The sequence below is a fragment of the Arvicola amphibius genome, chromosome 6 (genome assembly GCF_903992535.2).
Source record: "Arvicola amphibius chromosome 6, mArvAmp1.2, whole genome shotgun sequence".
Classification (NCBI taxonomy): Eukaryota; Metazoa; Chordata; class Mammalia; order Rodentia; family Cricetidae; genus Arvicola; species Arvicola amphibius.
Genome location: NC_052052.2, coordinates 95,566,135 through 95,581,513, shown reverse-complemented (window position 1 = coordinate 95,581,513; position 15,379 = coordinate 95,566,135). Strand labels below are relative to the sequence as shown.

Below are 15,379 nucleotides of genomic sequence, written 5' to 3'. Positions count from 1 at the left end.
CTCCCATAGATTTATAGCCATATCATATTACAAAAATGCATTCAGTCTGACTTTAGAAGTCCCCATAATCTTTTCATAGTCACAGGACTGCTTAAAAGTTCAAAGTCCAAAGTCTCTTCTGAGCCTCAATGTAACCCCTGTAAACTCAAGATCCAAAAGTAGATCACAGAACTCCAGAGTACAATAGCAGAGAGTATGTCACTATTCTATAAGAGAGAAGAGGGAGCATAGTGAAAAACACTGTGCTAAAGCAAGTCCCAAACCCGATAGGTCAGACTCCAAATTCTGCATCCCCATGTCCTGTGACAATGAGATCTTCAGATCACCATCTCCTTTCAGCTCTGTTGCCTTCAACATTCTCTCTCTCTCTCTCTCTCTGTCTGTCTGTCTCTCTCTCTCTCCCCAAACCCAGTTTGAATATTTCCTTAGAAAACATCCCATGACTCTGGTTTCTCCAACACTTTGGAATTTCCCACACAGTGCAGGCTTCACCTTCACAGTTCTACTCAATAGCATCTTCACACCTCCCTGTAGTGATAACTTTGACACATGGCTCAGTGTCAGGGGCTTTTCTTAGCCACCTTCTTATATACTTAGCTAAAAAGCGAGAAGCACATAGCCAAAGATGCTAAGTTCTGCTTCTTGATGGGGCTGGAACCTTACCAGCTTGTTCAATCACATTAGCACCAGCTTTTTGTTGTTGATTTCCATTACTTACTAAGCTTTTCTTTAATTCCTTTTTACAAGTTGGAAACTAGCTGGGTGAGGTCTTGGCCTGAGGTCCCCTTATTGGATATAACCTTTGGCTTTCCTTTAAAATTTTTGTCTCCCTGAGCACTACAAATACCTCCATTACACTTCCCAGTGCTCCTTTTCACCTCAAACTGTACATTTTATATTTCTCTTGATCCACCTTACTTGCTTTTCTTATAGACCAACCTAAGAATGATTGCGAATAACCACATGACACAGTCAGTCCTAGGCTGTCTTGGAATCTCCTCTGCCAATGCCATTCGTCTAAAACTCTGCAGTTTAGCCTCAGGCAATTTTTGATACAAGGACTAAAGGTATCCACATTCTTTGCCAGAATGACAGAAGAACAGCTGGTCTCTAGGCCACTTACAAGTAGTCTTCCCCTCTGAATCCTCTTGAGATGGCTTTTACAGTACAAACCATGCACAGTACTGTCTTCCATGCTCCTAAAAGGATGTCCCATTAAAGCCCACTTTAAGTGTCTAACCACTATTCTTGTCAGAAATCCCAAATTCTTCCATATTTCTCCAACAAACAGCACAGTTAGGTCTATCACAGCAATATTCTGCTCCCTGGTACCAACTGCTACCTTGGTCACTGTTCTATTGAGAAGAGACACCATGACCACAGCAACTCTTAAAAGATGAAGCATTTAACTGGGGACTTAGAGTTTCAGTGACTTAGTCCATTATCATTTTGGTGGGAGCATTAGGGCAGGCATGGTGGTGGAGAAGTAGTTGATAACTATATCCTGATCTGTAGTCATAGAGAAAGACATGTAAATGATAAAGGCATTTGAAACCTCAAAGCTTACTCTCAATGACACAATTTCTTTAATAAGGTCATGCCTCTAATCCTTCCAATCCTTTCAAATAGTAGCATTTCTTGGTGACTAAGCATTCAAATATATGAGCCTATGGGGCTCATCCTTATTCAAGCTACCACATAAAGTAATAAGGGAAATAATATAATATATCATTAAATATTATTAAAAATCAAATAAAAGACTCTAGGTCTTAGAACGATAAATGAATATTTACTTTGATAGCTTATTAAAAAGTGTAACTATGAATAAGGACATAAACATATAGGCAAAAAATAGTTTATATCAGAAGAAATACATTTAAAATAGGATTTTGTGAACTATTTAAGATACAAAATACCATTTGTTTTCTCAAATAACAAGGTTTTCCTTTTTGTGAAGTAAATTGCCTTCTCATGTAATGTATCCTAATCATAGTTTTCTCTCCCTCTACCCTCCATATTCCTCCCCACTTTGCTTCTGATCCAGATCCACTCCTTTTCTCTGTCTAATTAGGAAAGAAACAGTATTCTTAGGGATAACAATATTATATATACATATATATGATATAATATAAAGATAATACAAAGCTAACACATAAAAATATTAAAAATCATACAAACAGAATGAAATTAGATAGAAAAGCAGAAGAAACAGATATAGATACAGAGATCTATTTGTTTGCACACTCAGGATACCCTTAAAACACAAATCTGGAAACCATAACATGTGTCTCTACAATTTTAATATATACATTGAATTTTATTTTTTTTAATTTTTTTTTGGTTTTTTTTTTTTTCGAGACAGGGTTTCTCTGCAGCTTTGGAGCCTGTCCTGGAACTAGCTCTTGTAGACCAGCCTGGTTTCAAACGCACAGAGATCCGCCTGCCTCTGCCTCCCGAGTGCTGGATTTAAAGGCGTGCGCCACCAACGCCCAGATAGATAGATAGATAGATAGATAGATAGATAGATAGATAGATAGATAGATAGGTGATAGAATTTTAAAAAGTAAAAGAACAGCTCTGACACAACAGTTTGTCTACTCTTGGCTATTTATTGCTGAGCCTGAAACCTACCGTTCAGAGTAGTTTATTTCCCCAGTGAAACTCCATTAGAAAAAAACCTAAAATTTCATTTGCAAGTAGTTGTCAATTGGAGATAGAGATAGCTTCTGGGTTAGGTATAGGGACGTGTATCCATTTTGTTCAGCTCTAGGACCCCTTCTGGTGTAGAACCATGCAGGTCCTGTGCATTATGTTAAGTTTAATGATCCAGGAGCACAGGATGTTTTTTGTTTTGTTTTGTTTTTCTTCCTTCTTTTTATTTATTCTTTGTGTCTTTTATGTCATGTGGCTCCATCCCATTCATTTCCCTGTTCCTTTATATCCTCCCTCTGCCCCTGCAACACCTCCTCCAAAATAAAATAAAATAAAATTTAAGAGAGAAAAAAGATAAGGAAAATATCAGTCTTGCCTTGGAAGCTGGAATGTGACAGTGAGTGAGGCAGTAAACCCTTCATTGTCGAGTCCTTGGTCTGGTGCGAGGCCTCTGGTTTCTGCTACAGTATTGATGTTGGGCCCTCACTGCAACTTCTCTTGGTTATCCTGCTGCTACCCTGCATTGTGGAGGTCATGCAACTTTGGGTCTGCAGGATCAGTCCTTTCACATGCTGCAGCAGATCATAGAGGAGTTGGATGTTGCAGTGGGTCAACACATAACCCTGGTTCTGGGCCTGAAGAGTAAGTCAGCCTGCTAACTCTTCCTTGTCCTAACCACCAGGGTGTGTTCCCTGCATAGTTTACCCCTTATGGTGAGGAGCAAGGGATAGGGCCAGTTCTCCTGCTTTCATGTTATCAGGATCAGATCTCTCACACCTACACCTTCAGGGCCAGCTCTACTGTGCTGTCAATGCATGGTTTAGGGGACATTCTTGCAAGTGATGCAGCTGATGAGCAACAGGGCTAGCTCAGCTCTCCATCTTATGACTTCATGGCCAGCTCTCACCTGCCTAAGGTGTTGATAGGTGCGGGTGGAGCATTTCTACCCCATCTAAGCATCCACGTGATAGATGGACAATAAGGACAACTCTTCCATGCTCACAACTCTGGGCCATGGTCATCCACACCTCCACCCATGGGGTTGGCTCTATTGTGCTACCCACTCAAGGTACAGGACCTGCTCTCCCAAGTGTTTCAGCTAGCGCGAGGGGCAGGGGAGACAAGAGCAGCTCTCCCACCCTTATGATCTCAGAGGCAGCTCTCCCAGCCCGTGCCACCACATGAGAGTTCAGTAACAGGGACAGCCCCCATACTTACAATTTCGGGTCTGGTTCTCCCACACCTCTGCCCTTGAGATTGGCTCTATTGTGCTGCCCTCTCAAGGTGCAGGGCCTGCTCTCCAAAGTGTTGCACCTAGTAGTTGGTAGGAGTAGCTCTTTTCCCTTATGACCTCAGAGTCTGCTCCCCTACCTGCCTCAGGGATTTATGGGCAGGGTCATCTCTCCCTCCCATGCCACCACATGACAGGTAAGTAATGGGGACAGCTCTCCTATACTCACAACTTTGGGACTGACTTACCCGCACCTCTGCCAATGGAATTGGAGGAACAGAGGATGTTAAGAACCAGGTTTTTATTTTACCAACATAAAAAAGTCATAGAGTATATTGAGTACTCTATCCTCCCATATGCTCTCATGTTGTCTATCCCTTTCTTACAACTATTGTTAAAAAATTAATATAAACTGCTCCAAGTGGCCTCTAAATTTTTGACAAAGATGATAACTATGTACTAAGAAATCTATCTTCAGTACCTAGCATAGGAACATAGGACATGATGTGTCACAATAAATATTCAACGACTAAATAAATTAAAAACATAAGTAATTAAGATGAATTTTTATTCCTAAGAGTTTTAGAATCATTAACACTCAAGAATAAAGTATTTTCTCTCAGTAATGTAGCTTCTGTATGATGGCCAAGGGGCTATATAATTCCCAAGATATAGTGAAAGCTGCTACTGTTATGTAATTTATTAGCAAATGAAGCAACTTGAAATGCTGTACAGCTTTTTATGTCATAGAAACTTGCTGAAGTAGCTTCAAAATTGATCACTGACATCCACTGCAGAATGGGATAAGCCCCCCTGTGGAGACAGTTGCAGGCCACAAAGATTCTTCTTAAGTTAAATTGTTAGAATTAAAGCAACTATTTTAAAAGCAAGCTGATGCCTCTAAATGTTACAGCTAGCCAGATAACTGCTATGTGAGGCATGATAGTAATGTGCAAAAGGGATCTATAAAAATAGTATCATCTATTAGAAAAATAATTTGATGGTTCATAAATAGCAAATCAGATAGTACAATTCTTAACAGTGATCAGAAATCTGATCAAGCATAGAATCAGGAATTGACAGTGCCCATTGGTCGGTAGCATTATTTTATTCTAGTTATGCATATATTTTGAATATCAAAAGCTTCCATTAATGACCAGGTAATTAAGTATATTTCAGGAAGCTGAATTCTAATACTATCTAGGCTGCTACAGCAACTCCTATGGATGGTTGTGCATGCTTAACTATCTTCAGAGAGTCAGGTCAGGTAGGTCAGGACAGGAGGTAGACCTCTCTGCTCTCTGAACTATAGACTGTGTTTTTTTACCTGGTGAGTTTGCTTTACTCCAGTACCACCATTGTTCAGTGCAGCGCGCAGAAGACAAATCACTCTGAAAGGCACCCACACTCACCTGCCAACCATTTAGTGTACAGCCTCCGCATACAACAAAATCTGAACGTTAAAACCTTGGTTCTCCAGCAAGCAAAATAATAGAAATATTTAAAAAAATTTGAAACACAATGAAAGCATATACTAAAAAGTAGTTCCATTTGTATTATAGAGAAACACGAAATAGCTAATGTGGGACCACTATGTCACCCCAAAAAGTAAAGTTTTTGGCATGCAGTGCTAGTTTTCACCCATTGATAACAGTTTTTTAAAAAATATCTTCACCAAAATTTGCACTCAATTATCAACTTATGTTAACCTCTCATTTACACAAAGAATGGGAAGTTATTGTATTTTCTGGTATCAAATGAAGAAATCCCTTGAAAGAAATAAGTATCCTGCCCACACTACAGGAACAGAAACAGCTATACGCAGGTGAGTTGTCTCTGTTAGACTTGGAGACGGTTAACGATACATCTTTACCTGTACCACAGATGATGGCAGGAGATACACATTAAAAACCCTTGTGAGGTAGACATAGGGGCAGGATCAAAAGACTCTTGTACATATAAAATTACAAAAAATAATTTTTAACTAGCAGTGTGTTTCCATTTTTCCAGTTTTATGACATGGTAACACAGACACAGCGATGTCTGTACAAAAGAGGCTTCATCTCTACCCATTTCCTATGGCTAAAAGTTCCAGGCTTAACTTCAACAATATTTTGGTGTTATTTCTATTTTATCTCAATAGAAATATATTTTAACATTTTTTGAGATCTCCTGAGTAAATTGGGAGCATGCGGACCTTGGGAGAAGGTTGAAGGGGAAGAGAGAGACAGGGAGGGGAACAAAGAAAAATGTAGAGCTCAATAGAAATCAATAAAAAAGAAAGTTTGTAATTAGTTAATCAAAATATTTAAAGTAACAAGACCATTTAAAAATTCCAGGTAGCTCTGTAATCATTACTAATACTCAAAGCAGTTACTGAGTATTAATTCTACCACATGATAATAATTTTTAAAGATCATATAACAAATAAATTTTGTCAATATGCATATTTTACTCATTTAGTTCTGTATCATTTTGACCCAACTTCTTTTGGCTCCAGAATTTTGTATAAAATTGGCTTTTTTTTTTTTTGTCTTCAGAGCAAAGGCCAGCCCTTCAGTGGGCATCCAACTTCTAGACTAACAGGGCAGAAGCCCCTCAAGGCAATGAAAGGTAGCAAGGTGTAATGGTTTGAAAGAAAATGGTCCCCAAATGCAGTGGCACTGTTAGGAGGTATAGCCTTGTTGGAGCAAGTTTTGCCTTGTTGGAGGAAGTGTGTCACTGTGGAATGGACTTTGAGGCCTCATATATATTCAATCCATGCCCAGTGAGACAATTGCCTGTAAGTCAATGTGTAGGACACTCATGTGTCTCTCCTGTACCAAGTCTGCCTGCATGTCACCATGTCACACCATGATGGTAACAGACTAAACCTCTGAAAATATAAGCCACCCCAGTTAAATGTTCTTCCTTTATAAGGGTTGGTCATGGTGTCTCTTTATAGCAATAGCAACCCTAAGAAGAAGTTGGTACCAAGGCCTAGAGGGTATTACTATGATAGGCCTGACCATGCTTTTGTTTGAAGGAATATGGGCCATAGGACTATGGCTTAGAAAAGCAGTTAAACTCTTTAAATGCATGGTGTTTAATGGGCCATACTAGTGGGAGCATGGAAGACTGTGGTGCTGAGTGTGGTTTAAATTGTGGGTGATGGCTCAAGAGGTTTCAGAGGAGAAGAGTATTAATATGTGGCCAAAGATTGGTCTTGTGGTATTTTGAGGAATGTGGCTGCTTTTTGCCCTTATCTTTCTGAGACTGAAGTGAAGAGTTTTGAATTCATTCCATTGGCAGAAGAAATTTTAAAACAGTTTAGTATAAACTCTGTCATGTGGTTAATAGTGGTAATTCTAATGAACATGTATAATGAAAAGAAGCAAACTGAACAAGGAAAATTACAAAATGTAAAATCCAAGGGAAAAAAGGAGCATCAGAAAGTGAAATAGAACTAAGCACTGTGTTCAAGGAGATAAACAGAGTAAGAAATGGAACAAAGAGAGTGGTTAATTCAGGGCAAGATCTCACCCAGATAAATTTCCAACTTGTAAAAAGGAATTAAAGAAAAATCTACGGCAGGGTATGCTGATGTGTGCCTTTAATCCCAGTGCTGTGAAAAAAGAGGTTAGAGGATCTCTGAGTTTGAGGCCATCCTGGTCTAAAAGCAAGTAGAAGGTCAGCCAAGCTTAGGCAGTGAAAGTTACCTTCAAAACCAAAAGGTAGGTGAGGGTGTAATTGAACAAGGGGTACATGTTTCAGTCTCAGAAAGCAGTAGAACTTGGCAGCTCTGGCCATGAGATTCTGGCTTTAGAATTAAGAATAGAAGACAGGGACTCTGCAATTTGCCTCTGCTATTAAGGAAAGATGTTGAGGCCAGGCATGTGTCAGACTGTCCCTGAATGGATGCCTAGAAATGGCATTGTGTGAAGCTGTGGAGTTGAAACCTGGATTGTCTTGGAGGCTCCAAGATATTGGAGATGCCAGAACCATGGGATCCCTGCAGAGGAAAGCTGGTCACAAGGAGAGGAACCAGTACAATAGTAAGAAGTATGTTGCAGTCAACAAGATGGAAGGAGATGGAGATCTGAAGAGTGTTTCCACATCAGACATGGTGATACAGAGTTCGGAGTTTGCCCAGTTGGTTTCTGGTCTTGCTTCAGTATTCCTCAGTAAGCTTCCTTCCCTATGTTTTGGAATGGTAATGCATATCCTGTGCCATTTTTTGTTGGAAGTATGTAATCATAATCTGCCTTTTAATTTTGATTTTGTAGGGGTTACAGCTTAGAGATTGCATGACTCTTAGAAGAGGCTTTGAATTTAAGACTTTTAAATAAGTTTGAGACTGGTATATGAGACTGTTAGGATTTCTGAAGTTGCCTGAATGCATTGTGTTTTGCAGTATGATATAGCTATAAGACTTTGTGGGTGGAATGTGGTGGTTTGAAGGGAAATGGACCCAAAGCTAATGACAATACTAGGTGATTCCTATTCTCATACTGTTGCCCATTCTTTATTTTGTCACCCCCCCTCTGTTCCCAGACAGTTGTTCTAAAGATCTCTGAGCTTGTGGTTTCTATGACATATAATTTTGTTTGGGGACTTATTTTCTTGTAATTAATTTCTCTAAAAATAGACTCTAATTCAAGTATCACTTCTTCCCTCATTCCCAGAGACAAGTATTGTTTGTGTGGCCTTTATTGTGTGTCCCTTTGCCACCTTGTTCCCATTCCTGCTCATTATTCTACTCCAGTGTATCTAGGCAGCCTTCCTTATCAATTCTAAGTCTGCTGACTGACTATATGACTGTCTTTACCACATCTCTGCCCTTGCATCCATGCCTGTAGGCTTTGCTAGACATATTAGGGGCTGTGTGAACTACAAGGCTGTGGGATTAGGTGGGAGAAATGAGAGAAGCATTGTCCAGGCAGTTAAAGCCCTAGAAGCCTGCTGAGTAGACAGTTGGAGGCTTAGCAGGACACTCAGAGTAATAAGATTGTTTGACAGAGGAGGCTGAGATAGTAGCAGAGACACAGAGTTATGGTCCTGAGTCCTTAAAGGCTTCAGCATCCTCTGGGGATGTGCTAGATGTACAGTTACTTTCCAAGCAACCCAAGCCTGAAATCCTGCTTATTGGGGAGACTGAGATAGTAACCTACCCGGGATACAGAGTGAGATCAAGGCTATCATAAATAAAATAATGAAACCTTATCCACAAATAAGAAGTAATAGTGACCTAGCTCAGTGGAGTGGTTGCATAACTTGTGCAATGGCCTAAGCTTAATCCCCAGTATTGCAAAACAAATGACCCAAACAAACTGTCAGACCCAGTCCAAACCATGAATCAGAAACCATAGACAAATGTCCCAGCCGGTCCCAGTCCAGGAACATCTCCAGGTGATTCCAATGCACAGCAAACTTTAAAAACAGCAAGAAAACATACAAATTGTTTAGAATCACTGACAGAGAGATAACGACCTGGCTCTAAGTGGGAAGCTGGCCAGTGCAATTGAAAGCACAGGGGCTGCTGTAGAACCAGACTTGTGGATTTAGAACACTGCTCTGGAGTTGAATGGCCAAGTGTTCTGAGACTCATGAAACCAGTTCTATGGGTTTCCATCCTCCCATGAGGATTTGCCTAGAACTCAAAACTTTCATATGCCTCAGAATCTCTAGGGTGATTTTGGAAAAAAGATACAGTTTCAACTTCTCACTTCAGAGGACTCTGTAGACTGGATAACAGGGTCCTGCTGATCTGAGTGCCTTGTACTGTCACATGGGACTATGGTGTCATTCAGGTCAGAGCTGCTGCCCAGAGCCACGTCTGGGTCCATGGTACTACAGCCGCCACAGTCTGAATTGATGTCTGTGGTGCCTGTTGCCACTAGAGGCTGTGCAGATGCCCAGGGCCTGGTCAGCAACTTGAGACCATTTTGGTATCCTAGGGCCATGCTGTCATGGAAGCCATTTTAATCTGGGTAGCTACAGAAGTGGGGCATGGTGAGGTCTGGTCCCAAGCACTGCTGAGGGCCATGTCTGGGTCCATGGTCCTGCTGCAACCGAGATCTGTGTTGATGTCCATGGCACATGGTACCACAGAGGGTCACAGGAACCATGTGTGTTGAAATCCGAGGGCTGTGCTGAGCCAACCCTACCCCTCACTGGCCCTGGGATAGTTGGCCCTGGCTCTTTCTGGACACTGCACCAAGAGAGCTGGTTCTTCCCCTAATGGGAGAGCTGCCCATCCCATTGCAAGATGGCCCCACTTCTCACCACAGGCATGGGAGACTGACTTTGATCCTGATGGCACAGGCCTAGGAGAGCTGGTTCTACCCATCCTGAAGGGGGCAGTCTCAGTGCCTAGAACCTACCAGCTTAGCTACCACCCAGACCCACATCCTGGTCCTTGGGTTGGTCAACCCTAACATCTACCCCATCTATGACCTGTTGGAGAATGTGAAAGTACTGGTCTTGAAGAACAATAGCATCTGGGACAACAGCATGATATCCAAGAAAAGTTTTGGTGAGGGTCCAGTAATGTTGGGTGACAGGGTGCTTGAACCAGACCAATAACTCATTGCAAAGGACATTTTGTGGGTGGGGTTAACTGGACAAAAGTGTATACTGTGTGATACACCATAACTCCCAATGCCAATAAGATAAATGAACAGGTGTTGGAAAGATGGAGGAGTGATGTGGCTTTTTGTTTTTAATTAACCTGGGACTGGGGGATGTTGCAGTTGTGAGGGGCACATATGGAGGGATTGGGAGGTGAGTTGAATTGGGGTGCAAGATGGGAATTCCCAAAGAATCAATAAATGATTATGTTATTTTTAAAAAACTATCTGTATTTCAAATTAAGCCCGAATTGGTGCTGATATGGGTAGGTCAAGCATCACTCTGACAGTGTTTAAATAAAGGGTTTCTATAATGCCATGCATGCTTGGGATGCTGGGTGGGAATGTGTGTGTGTGTGTGTGTGTGTGTGTGTTATAAACGTATTATATGTAACATGTTTAACCAAAGATTAAAAACCAACATTTAGAGCTAAGTGAAGGTCATAGCTGTTCATTGTTTTCTTAAAGAATGTTAAATGTCAATGAAACCAAAGCATGAATTCTCATTGGTGACACTCTTAAATTCACATTTTGCCTCAATAATTTTATATAAAGACAGGAAGATTAATGCCTGAGAGTAAGGTGTACACCAGAGCAATATCAGCCCATGTCCTTCAAGGGGGCTTCAGGAATCAGCCTAGGACCCTGTAAGTTGCTCTCTAGGCTCCTTGAAGCAAAGCAACAAAGATGGAAGGAAACACAGACCTAGTCCATATAAAAGAGAAATCCCATTATCTGTAAAAGTGACCTCTTCAGTAGAAGAGTAAACTTGTGAGTTTCAAAAGGCATTGTTATGTTTTTATATGTGTTCTTAGCTTTTTCTAAAGTGTTCTTTCTTAGATTTTGTTGAAAGTATTTGAAATTCATTCAATTCACCATGCTGTTAGAAAGTTCCTCATGGAAATCTAAGCAGATAGCATCCATTAACATCAGTGAAGTTATCTTCTACCATACTTGGCAGGAGCCACATACACATAAAAAATAGCATATATATATATATATATATATGTGTGTGTGTGTGTGTGTGTGTGTGTGTGTGTGTGTGTGTGTAACAGAATCCCAATTGCCCATATAAAATTGAAATGCCATAATGACCTAATTTGACCTGTAGATAAATGTGCCTATGGATGTTGTTCCAGAATTGGCTCATGTATTTTTCTCCTGGAGTTACTTCATTCTTCTTTTGGGTTTCAGGTACAGCGCTTGTTGTCCAGTGGGACCACGTCCACCTGCAGGATAATTATAACCTGGGAAGCTTCACATTCCAGGCAACACTCCTCATGGATGGACGCATCATCTTTGGATACAAAGAAGTAGGTGACAAGTTTAAGATGTTTCTTTCTGTTGACCATGACCAATCCTTGAAATGTCAAGATATTGTCATCAGGAACTTCAAATAATTTGCTTGGTTTCTTTTGCTCAATAAAGATATCTTTTTTAACATTGTTTTTTACCTAGGGCTACAGGTTGAAATTTGGGGGTTTGTTTCATTTTATTTTCTGATATTATTGGTATTATGGCCCGAAAATTTATGAAATTATTGAATATTTATAGCATTATAAGGAAGAGCTAAGAAAAGAAACTGACTTTTTAAGGATTTTTGATTCTCTATAATTATTCATATTTTTAGGTTTGTTGGGGTTGGCCTGTTGATTTCTTATTTTACTCTGATCTCCAAATATTAGTTGACATGAAAATTATGATTTAGCGTTAGGAGTGCCAGGAAAGTAACCCCTATAATTTTTCTGGCTAATGTTCATTAAAATCTGATAGATTTAGATTTGAGTAGATTTAAAATTATTAGGACCTTACTGACCAACGGAACAAGAGAAGTTAAATTGTATCTTATTTCATATTAACAAACTGACAAATGGAATTTACTAAATTGTAGCCATAAGCTTCGTAGAATGTTTAGACTACAATAATAAAGCACTTACTTCCAAACCCTCCAGACAGTTTAATGGAGGTCTCCTACATGAGGGATATACAAATAAAGTAACAAGGGCAGAGGATGTAAATTTAAGGCAGTTGGTGGTTCTAAGAGTAATTCTGACAATGTAAATTATTAGTGGATGTGGTTAAACCATAGTTAATGGGTAGTTGTAATACAGATCCATATCTTCCTTTCAATTTGAGAACTGTCTTATCATTCGATAAAAGAAACCCTCGTTGTCAAAAGGATATAGATAATAAAGACAGGATTCACTGTGGTCATCTTTTCTGAAATCTATCTATGCCAGAAAGTGAGCATTATAAAACAAACTAAATAAAACAATTTTTTAAAAGTTAAAAGTTTTAAAAGTTAAAAGTTACTGACTACGTTGGCTATTTTCATTCTCTGGAAAAGATTTTCCACACTGAGCTTTATTTCCTTGGGGCACTCTGCAGATGGAGAATGATATGAGATATATCCTCATCTAAATTGCTTTGTCCAGTGCTTGATCTAGATGTCATTGCCCGCTGCAGTCTTATGTCACCTTCCCTGGAAGACAGGAATAGTTCTCTGAGAAGAGTTCTTAGAGGACGCATACATACCAGGGTTTATTGTACCCTAAGGGGTTTGCTGGTATGTCAGTGTAACACCCAGGAATGGTAGTTTTCAATTGTTTTAATTATCACTGTTGGTTTAAACTGTTTCTGGAGAGAGCATGGTCAGTTAGTCTGATGCCTTCCATCCTACCCACTGTCAACAGTGTCAGACAGACGCTCGTGTTCTTATCCTGGCCTTGTCTTCTGTGGTCATGATCTAAGTTGCCATCTTATTCACATGCTTCTTGAGGTCTGTCTCTCTTTGCAGAGTTCAAGCTAATTCTTCTGTTCCCTCTCTGTTCTCAGTTGGCATGTTAGAATGTTTTCCATTTTTGTCCATTTTATTCAAAGAAAACTTTCTTTTGTGGTTTTCGTGCTTTGCTACGGGTACTTTATACTGACAGGCAGTTTGATATTGCCTGACTTTCTGGACTGGACTGGGGCAACACATCTCTGCTCTGTCCTGAGTTCACAGAGGTGCTTTGCTGGCTGTTATTTGCCCTTTTGCCCTTTTTTCAGAGAACAGTTTCTTTCCTTTTATTTCTGGTAATTGTCATACATTTCTCTATGTAAAAATGTATTGTTAAAAGGGATGTAGCTTAGTGCTGGAATGTTTGTCTAACGTGAACAAAGTCCTAGGACCCATCCTCAAAAACAGAAGAAAAAATGTTTCTGAATCTTATTTTGTAAAATTTTCCAAAATAAGAGTTCCTTTGCAGAGCTAGGGAGATGGTTCAGCTGATAAAGTTCTTACCATGCAAACATGAGGCCCTAAGTTTGATTCCCCAGAATCTGTGTTAAAACAAAAACAAAAAAAAAAAACAAAACAAAAAAAAAAAAGGTGTGGTGATATAAATTTATGAATCTAGACTGGGGAAGGGGAAACAGGTAAAGTCCTAGGTCTCACTGGCCAACCAGCCGAGTCTATTTGGCAAGCTCCAGGCCACTGAGAGACCCTCTTTAGAAAAATGAGGTGAGTTGTCCCCTAAAAATTACATATGCGGAAGACCTCTGACTTTCACACACTCATTCACACATGTGTACCTATGCACATAAACTGCCTTTCGGGTAGCAACTAGATGTGCCCTGCACTTCAAGGAAAATGTTCATGATTGTATGACACCAAAAAAAAAAAAATAGTGCTTTGCAAAGCTTATCACCCTTTACAAAGTGCTTATGCACTATACAGCTGTTCAACTAATTACACATGTAGCATCAGGCTATTCAACTACACATGTAGCATCTGGCTGTTCATCTACGCATGTAGTATCTTGCTGTTCAATGATCCCTAAATACTATATAACTTTGTTGTTTCACCAAAGCATCAACACAGAGAAGATATGTAATGAATGCTTGTGGATTGATTATGAAACTGTGTCATAAATCATTATTTATAACAAACAAAGCTGAATCAAAAAGAATTAAATAATGTGCTTAAGACACACAATTAGATAGAGTCTAGCATTAGATCTCTTTATTTGGTGCTCCCAGCCTCTTGATCTCCCCACTAAGAGACTATGAATAACATCTCATAAACCAACTTATTTGTGTTTTCAATAAATTCTCATCGATGGTTTCTGTTAATAATCCTTTCTCTTGTTCTCCCCCACATCCAACAAACATAAGCATAATCAATAGAGCTCTTCCTGTTAGTCTGTAAAGCCGTGATTGAAACAAGATGCATTATAAATAATCAAATTCTATGTACCCTGGATCAAGAACTGAAATTGTAAAGAGAAAAGTAAGCACAGTTCCCTCTGTCCTTACTTGCTTTTTACATGCTGAGGACAGCTTTGCTTGATTGTGCTGTGTTTGGAGTAAGGGAGAAGAAAAAAAATCCTCCTTGAATAAATTCACAAGTATTGAATGGAACTTAGTTCCATTGCAAGTTAAATCTAATAATGCATTTCATTCAAAATTGAATTCCATTGCTCTCATTATTATATGATTCTTTTAGTGACCATTGTGCCATGCATGCCACCCACTCACATGACCTCCATGTCTGCAAGCTTCCAGAATATTCTTCAACAGCATTAATTTTTCAGAGTGCTGAGTAGATAAGGAATGATCGATAAATTGGAAAATCCATTTTCACCTCCCATAATAATCTTGCTTCTGATAGGACTGACTTAGGGAATCGCTGCTGCTCCCTAAACTGTGGATGGGTATGGATTTGCTGATTGCACTCACTTTCTTCAGCAGTGCCCCGCTGTTCTCTGCAGCTGTCTCATGAGAGTTGAAGTAGCAGCATAGATTCCTTCAGATAGTTTCTTCTTCTGAGGTGGTAGGTTGCATTATTCAACCAAAGGTTTGAAATCCTATTTTAAATTGCAGGGTTTTTTTAAAAATTTTATTTCCT

At 39.7% G+C, this 15,379-nt stretch overlaps 1 protein-coding gene across 1 annotated transcript in view; it reads left to right on the top strand.

The window, feature by feature from the left end:
• Plxdc2 (plexin domain containing 2) overlaps nt 1-15,379 on the top strand; it is a 389,349-nt gene that overhangs the window by 276,430 nt on the left and 97,540 nt on the right. Inside the window, exon 6 of the mRNA XM_038334190.1 lies at nt 11,686-11,804. Within this exon, the coding sequence (XP_038190118.1) occupies nt 11,686-11,804 (119 nt within the window). The remainder of the gene's footprint in view (nt 1-11,685; nt 11,805-15,379) is intronic.